Raw genomic sequence first — 7,886 nt, forward strand, 5'->3', positions numbered from 1 at the left:
TATATATATACACATATATATATATATATATATATATATATATACACATATATATATATATATATACATACATACATACACACACACATTAGATAGATGTATAAAAAGAGTTTGTAAACTCAGTCATCCAGTTAGGTGACTGTGCTGTGCAGCTACACCTCTGAGAAGGTCCTGGTGATCTGGTTTGGAGAAAGACGAAGCACTGGGCTGATCTTATGGTTGTTGAAAACAAGACCGATCTGAAAGTGGTGCATGATGTAAGAGCTTCAGGTAGTTTCTCATGAAGGAAGTATGACACTGATGAAGAGGTTGTGAACATTTGTAGAAACGTGAACGTGTTCCAGGAAGAAGAAATGTTTGATGTGTCCAAACCATCAAAGGCAGCGACGACCACTTCACTTCACCTCAGCACCTGTAAAACGTTTGACGCTTTAATGTTGGCTAGCTTGTGGCGGCCATGTTTAATCGACTTCTTAAAGTGAATCAGTTGTAGTTGCATCCAATGATTGGGGGTGGTGGGGGGGGTGTCTTATCGCCTGTGTTTGCCTCCTGTCTGATGTGTGCGTGTTCCGGCAGGAGAGAAGAAGTTCGTGTGCTCCGAGTGCTCCAAGAGGTTCATGCGCAGCGACCACTTGGCCAAGCACATAAAGACTCATCAGAACAAAAAGGGCACCGCCCCCTCCTCCACGCCTCCGCCCGTCAGCGACACCATCATCACCGCGGACGGCACCACGCTCATCCTCCAGACCGCCGCTGCTCACGACCTCGTAGCCAATCAGGACATCCCTCTGCAGCTGGTCACTGTGGCGCCCGGTGAGGTTTTGGAGTAAAACGGGAGTGAGGGGGGGTGATTTCTGAGAACTGGCCAATCAGAGACCTCTAGGAGCATTTCTTTTACCTTCCTCTTTTTCTTTTTTTTTAACATATGGATATATACGTAAATATATATGACAAATATATATATTTTAAGTGAGAGTTACCTTGACTTTGTTTTTTGCAGTCTTTTTATAATAAGGGGTAAAAAGAACGTTCACGTGATCGTACACGAGACAAACATGAATCAACACTCAAGACATTAAAACTCAACACGAAGAAATGCCTTACTTTGTATGATACTCTTGTATAAAATGCTGGAGGTGCGTGTTTTATTATATTTTTTCCAAGCTTTGCAGATAATACAACTGTAACAGAGACAGGGATGCACCGATGCCAGGATCGAGTACTCAATACCGCGTGCCTGTATTCAGACAGTACTAATACCACTTTACCATAATGCAGCAGTCAGGATGAAGTGCTGGCCTGCCACTCCTGACCAGTCGGTGGCGCTAACGCACCATAATATTTGATAACTGTTGCAAGGAGGAGCGAAGGAGACTAAAGTAGAGCAGACCGTAAACCATGTTTAGAGAAAAATCTAGCACTTTTAAGACAAACAGTTCTAGAAAACATCTGAGAAAAATTGAAAATCCAGCGCGGTGCAGAGTTTAGTTTGTAAACAGCCGCGGGAAATACAGAAGCACGAGTTTTCTAATGATCGCACCAATGGGCGCTTTTATAAAATGCACCTGCTTCATCTGAGAAGTTCACACAAAACAGTTTCACAAGTAGTCGTAAAACGGTTAGTTTTGATGAAGTTGATTTCTGTTCAGTGCCCTGAGATAACTTCTGTTGTGACTTGGTGCTATAGAAATAAACTGAACTGAAATTGAATTGAATCTGTAATTTGAAGAAAATGAGAAATTTTAAACGTAAAAAAAAAAAGTCTATTTCAGCAGTCTGATCCAAAGACGCTCCCTGCAGACAGAGGCTTGGAATTACAAGTTTGCTTTTTCTTAATCCGGTTTTAAATCAAATTGGTCAAATTAAATATATTAAATGTGAGTACTTCTGTAGATAAAACATAACCTACAAGTACCTGCAAACACTTGCAAAGAAGGATTATATTTGGTTTATTTAACTACACCTGACCGCACTTCACTGATTAGTTAACATACTCGTATCAGCTCGAACGTAAGTACTTGTACTCTGAATCGGTGCATCCAAAATGGAGTCAGATGTGTTGTGTAGGAACAGCAGGAGGAAGTTCTGACTCTACCTTTAATCTGCAGCTACCATCAATAATGTTAGTTTTTAATGGATTAATCCAACTTTGTTTAACACAACTGGAGGTGGCACCAGTTAAGTTCAAAAGTTGTGCAAAAATAACGGTGGACTCTCCCCGGGTGATTTAAATCAGTGGTTCCCAACACTGGTCCTTGCGGAACACCATCCTGCATGTTCTGGTTGTGTCTGCTCCAACACCTGATCAGTGGTTTCATTACTTGAAGCTCTGCAGAAGTTTGTTGGATCACTCATTCAAATCAGGAAAAAAAACAAAAGCATGGAGGATGGTGTTCCTCAAGGACCAGGACTGGGAACCATTGATTTAGATGATGCGTCTTGTTGCTTCACTCTTTCTGTTGAAGGTAAAAGTTGTTAGCCCAGTTACTAAAGCAGTGGCTGGACTAGCTGCACCACTAGGGTCCAGCAGGTGGTGGGAGAACTGATCCTCCTCATTTAGGGCAGAGACGCTGAGAAAGAGCAGCTTCCTGAGCGCACGGTGCTCGCTCACACATAAAAACACCTTTTTGCTTAATTTTATGTTGTAAATTTCCAAATGTATCTCGAGTTTTTCTTGTTGGCTCATCTGGGTCTCGTCTAAAACCGGAGCCACGTTAACGGTGACCCTAAAGCTTTCACCAAGGACTGCTTCATGGCTGCAGGAGATCACACTAATGTTGCCGCGTGGAGGAAACAGGAAGTCTGCAGCCAGCGGGAGCGCTTCTGTCACCAGACATTCCAGTTGGACACCAAACGGTAACGGCTCTGAGGGTCAGTGTGACCAGATGTCAGTGAAAAGGAAAACAATCATGCCATTTTTGTTTGTTTTTATTTAATCCTCTCGGTTTGTCCTCATGTTCGTAGCATTCATTTACATGTATATGCTCTTGTTTTCACCTTGTTTATAGAAGCCATTACTAGCTGAATTTGTTGTTTCAAAACCTTATTTTAAGTAATTTTTTTTAAAGAATTGGTGTAAAAATTGAATGTTACCTTTTGTAAAACCTTTTTTCAAATGGATCACAATAAAAGTCTGAAAGCTTCCAGTAACTAACTGGTTCGTGTTGATGGCTTTAACAAAGTCCAGTTCTGTTTTATGTTGATCAAAGACCAGATTTAAGAAAAAAACATGAGAATAATATAAAACTGGAACTGAAGAATTGTCCCTTTTTTAAACAAATTATACTCAAACAGGAAATGGATGTTTTCCTGTTTCTTAATAAAACAATCCTTAATGTTTGAATCCACCTGAGAGCTTTTTTAATCATTATAAATTACTCTTGAGGTTTCCTTTGTTAATTTGGTCTTAAAAACTTATCAGTCCCTTTGAACAGAACCTATTGTTGCTGCCAAATGTTTAGTTTGTTCTGAAATTCTTTCACCACATGAGTTGTGGGGAGAACAGAGAAGTTGTGCTTCAACCACAGTCCCGACCAGAATCAGTGCAAACTAACGTCCAGAACAGAAAACGGTAAAAAAAACTAGTTTGCTCCACAAAGTACATTCTTACTGCCCGTACAAAAACCCAGCTTGTGGTCAGTCTGTCACAGAGGAGGCTCGGACTGGGAGCAGAGTCCAGTCCAGCGGCTCGTCCTCACAGCTCTGAGTGGACGTCTGACAGAGACACAGAGAAGATGGTCAGAGACGTGAACATCTGTCTGAGCAGTCCAGCTGCTGAATGTCCACTACCTGTTCTCTGCTCCTCCGGCGTGTGGTTCTCCTGGACTCGGGTCTGCAGGCGTTTTATCTCCTGGTCGTAGTCGGTCCACTCTGAGACGATCCGGACCGCAGCCTGCAGCTTGGGCTCCTTGGTCATCGGGTTGTTACACTGTCGTTTAGAAAAATTAAGAGTTAGACTCTGAAACTGAGTCCAGTGTTTAGGTTTTATTTCATGATAATCTGAACATTTTTATTATTTTATCTGAACAACTTTAGCAAAACATAACATTTCTGTTTGTTCTGTGACGTTACAGAACAAACTTGTAAGAAAATTCACAACCAAACCCAACATTAAAATGACGAGTGCTGGATTATTTTCTGTTTATAATCTAGAATGGATTCAAGTGCAACTTCTGCAGACTTCATGGTGGACGATGAGCAAACAGCTTTTACCCAAATCCACTCGTAGGTGCAAATTTCAGCCAATTTTAAACAATTTATTACAGAATTTCACTATTTAATTGGACATTTTAACCGTTTAAATACAATTTTTTTTTAAAAACCTAACCCCAGTAAACCAAGTTTAATTTTAAGTTTACAGTACATGATAGGTTTTTATTAATGACTGAATCTACTCTAACAGTTGCTGCCCTCTAGTGGCTGTTAGCAGAACTGCATATTAAACCAATTCCATTAAACGTGAACTTTTCACACACGCGCACAGTTACCAGATCTATGGTCTTCGCGCTCTTCTTGGAGCTGTCATCGCACCACGTCTCACACCACAGCCACTCCTGAGGCAGAGACTTTATGGGAACCTGATGGATCATGTTGTTGGGAAGATCCTGGAAATAATTAATAATAAGCATAAATCTGTGAGGAGGCACCAACAGGAGCGATATTTACAAATACGGTGCAACAAAACTTTTATATTTTCAAAGTAAAGTCATAAAACGTGGGTCCATCATGAATGCCATCATCTTATATCCCCAGTAAGAAGAGATGCAGCTCACAGACCTGGTCCAGGTTGGACAGGCTGTTTGGGTCCTGGCTCAGTCCCTGGTACTGTCCTCTGAGTCGGTCTCCTGCAGCGATCTTCCTGAACTTCTTCAGGTCGACAACATACAGAGCGCTGCAGGTGGACGTGTGACAGAAACACCACATGAGCACGGGAGTGTAAAAAGTGAAAACGCTGCCCTGCAGCTGAGCCGGCACCTGATGTGGTATCTGCGTCCGGCCAGGTGGCTCGCCCAGTAACCGGACTTCCAGAAGCGGTAGCCGTCCATCTCCCTGCGGCTCTCGCAGAACGGGGTGTAACCGTACGGAGCGCCCTCCAGGTCAAAGTCCCGCAGCTCCCTCAGGTCGGTGCGCACAATCTGAAGAGGAAGCTCAAATGTTTAAGTACACCAGCATGGATTCAAGAAAGCAACACGTCTCAGATCTAAACACGTTTACAGAGAAGTGAATCAAATATAGAAATAAAAGCTACAATTAGATGGAAAACATCTCTTTTAACAAAACTTAAGCAATTTACAATAAAGGTTCATCTTTTTAAGATCACTTGGAACGAGCTCACGCTGACAAACGTCTGAACAGGATGAACGAAATGTGTTTTTATCTGAGCCAACCTGGTCGGCGTCCACAAACAGGATCTTGTCCACAGCGAGCGGGAACAGCACGTCCAAGAAGAGGATCTTGTAGCCCCAGATGATCCTCTGCTTCTCCGTCTGCTGGTGCAGCCAGCGGGGCCACTTGTACTGGACCAGCTCGTACTGGAAACCGTACTCCTTCGCCATGTGAGGAATGAACTCCTGCGAGGAGACGACACGCAGCAACACGAGCTGAGAACCAGGTGGAGTGTTAGATCTTTAATAAACCCTGGTGCTGCCTCCACAACAGAGCTGAGGGATCATCATCAACTAAAAGCAGGAAGTGAAATCTGAGTCAATATGAAGAAGAAGTTCTGATTCCTCAGGAAATATTTTATTTACGCTGCTTTTTCCTCTCCAAGATCCAGTTTTATATTCGTTTTACTGAAAAAGCTGCAGCTGATGTGAGATCTTCGTACTACCTTGAAAGTTGGGGACAGATAGTTCTTCAGGAACCAGAACTTGACGGGGGTTTTGGTGTTTTTCAGAACCGACATCATCATAATCCTGAGAGAAAAGAGAAAACGGAAGAAAATAAAAACACGGACAACACAAAAACACTAAAATCAATCAAATGTTTGCTCACATTAAAAACAAACGAGACGTTAGTGAGAATTTGTGATGTGTTGAACCTTCACCTGAGGAACCTTTCATAGAGATGCCCCGAGGCCACCGAGAAGATATTGATCACGTTATCTTTCTCTTGTTTGGGCTCCTCCACCTTCCCCCCGCCTGTGAAACCTCTGAAGGACCAAAACCAGAAACAGTCTGTCAGTGTTTCCAGGTATCTACAACATATGAAGCTGTAGCTTATTATAATCATTACTGACAAATTAACCCTCTTATGACCAGAAATATAACTGGGCCGCCTGGTATTTTATTTTATAGCTATAAAACTGTCAAAAAACATGTATTGAGTCTGTATTTTTGCTCCTTTTTCCAGAACAACCTCAGCTTTCAGTGTCTGGTAGTTACTTAACGTTTCTGTCTATTAAAGATGAACGAGCAGTTTAAAGAGAAAGAAAAAACAAAAATCAGAATTGAAATTTTCAAGTTTATTACTGATCAGGATCAAAATGACAGGGGCAAACATTTTCAAATGAACAATTTAAACATTGAACTATATTACATACATGCAGAAAAACACTGAAGCCTGGCCTCTAATTTACCAGTTTTTATGAATGTTTTTTTTTTTTGGAGTTTTTATTTGGTGTGGTGGACCCTAAGGGTGCATAAGCAGTTTCTCTCCAGCTGCAAAGAGCCAAAAAAAAGATGAAAATAAAAACTGGGGGGGCGTAACAGAAAATAATTGAGAAGCACTGGTCTAGTGGATCTTTTTTGAGGTAGTTCCAAAATTTTATTCACTATTTCAACACGTCTTCGCTCCGTCTACTTCTCTCCGTCGTCTTCTCTCCATCTTCTTCTCTCCGTCTACTTCTCTACATCTTCTTCTCTACATCTTCTTCGCTCCGTCGTCTTCGCTCCGTCGTCTTCTCTCCGTCTACTTCTTTCCGTCTACTTCTTTCCGTCTTCTTCTCTCCGTCTACTTCTCTCCGTCTACTTCTCTCAGTCTACTTCTCTCAGTCTACTTCTCAGTCTACTTCTCTCAGTCTACTTCTCAGTCTACTTCTCTCCGTCTACTTCTCTCCGTCTACTTCTCTCCGTCTACTTCTCTCAGTCTACTTCTCTCAGTCTACTTCTCTCAGTCTACTTCTCAGTCTACTTCTCTCCGTCTTCTTCTTTCCATCTTCTTTCCGTCTACTTCTTTCCATCTACTTTTCTCAGTCTACTTCTCTCCGTCTTCTTCTTTCCATCTTCTTTCCGTCTACTTTTCTCAGTCTACTTTTCTCCGTCTTCTTCTCTCCGTCTACTTTTCTCCGTCTTCTTCTCTCCGTCTTCTTCTCTCCATCTACTTCTCTCCATCTACTTTTCTCAGTCTACTTTTCTCCGTCTTCTTCTCTCCGTCTTCTTCTCTCCGTCTTCTTCTCTCCATCTACTTCTCTCCTTCTACTTCTCTCCATCTACTTCTCTCCTTCTACTTCTCTCCTTCTACTTCTCTCCTTCTACTTCTCTCCATCTACTTCTCTCCGTCTTCTTCTCTCCGTCTTCTTCTCTCCGTCTTCTTCTCTCCGTCTTCTTCTTTCCGTCTTCTTCTTTCCGTCTTCTTCTCTCCGTCTTCTTCTCCTCTCCATCTTCTTCTCCTCTCCATCTTCTTCTCTCCGTCTTCTTCTCTCCGTCTTCTTCTCTCCGTCTTCTTCTCTCCGTCTTCTTCTTTCCGTCTTCTTCTTTCCATCTTCTTCTCTCCGTCTTCTTCTCCTCTCCATCTTCTTCTCCTCTCCATCTTCTTCTCTCCGTCTTCTTCTTTCCGTCTTCTTTTCTCCGTCTTCTTCTCTCCGTCTTCTTCTCTCCGTCTACTTTTCTCCGTCTTCTTCTCTCCGTCTTCTTCTCTCCGTCTTCTTCTCTCCGTCTTCTCCTCTC

The 7,886-nt window shown here is 42.3% G+C and overlaps 2 protein-coding genes across 4 annotated transcripts in view; one reads left to right on the top strand and one right to left on the bottom strand.

Annotated features, from left to right (window-relative positions):
• LOC119427354 (transcription factor Sp3) overlaps positions 1 to 3,203 on the top strand; it is a 24,406-nt gene extending 21,203 nt beyond the window's left edge. For all 3 annotated transcript variants that reach the window (XM_037694954.1, XM_037694956.1, XM_037694955.1), the window contains one exon: positions 577 to 3,203. In XM_037694954.1, coding sequence (XP_037550882.1) covers positions 577 to 830 — 254 coding nt within the window. In that variant the 3' untranslated portion in view covers positions 831 to 3,203. The remainder of the gene's footprint in view (positions 1 to 576) is intronic.
• Positions 3,204 to 3,532: 329 nt separating this feature from the next.
• Positions 3,533 to 7,886, bottom strand: part of uggt1 (UDP-glucose glycoprotein glucosyltransferase 1) — a 48,356-nt gene continuing 44,002 nt past the window's right edge. Inside the window, exons 33-40 of the mRNA XM_037694952.1 lie at positions 6,047 to 6,151; positions 5,831 to 5,915; positions 5,388 to 5,570; positions 4,975 to 5,135; positions 4,777 to 4,891; positions 4,488 to 4,604; positions 3,790 to 3,928; positions 3,533 to 3,714 (exon numbers count right to left, since the gene is read on the bottom strand). Of these exons, the coding sequence (XP_037550880.1) occupies positions 3,695 to 3,714; positions 3,790 to 3,928; positions 4,488 to 4,604; positions 4,777 to 4,891; positions 4,975 to 5,135; positions 5,388 to 5,570; positions 5,831 to 5,915; positions 6,047 to 6,151 (925 nt within the window). The 3' untranslated portion in view covers positions 3,533 to 3,694. The remainder of the gene's footprint in view (positions 3,715 to 3,789; positions 3,929 to 4,487; positions 4,605 to 4,776; positions 4,892 to 4,974; positions 5,136 to 5,387; positions 5,571 to 5,830; positions 5,916 to 6,046; positions 6,152 to 7,886) is intronic.

This window comes from Nematolebias whitei, chromosome 21 (assembly GCF_014905685.2).
Source record: "Nematolebias whitei isolate Nwh7 chromosome 21, NemWhi1, whole genome shotgun sequence".
In the NCBI taxonomy this organism is placed as follows: domain Eukaryota; kingdom Metazoa; phylum Chordata; class Actinopteri; order Cyprinodontiformes; family Rivulidae; genus Nematolebias; species Nematolebias whitei.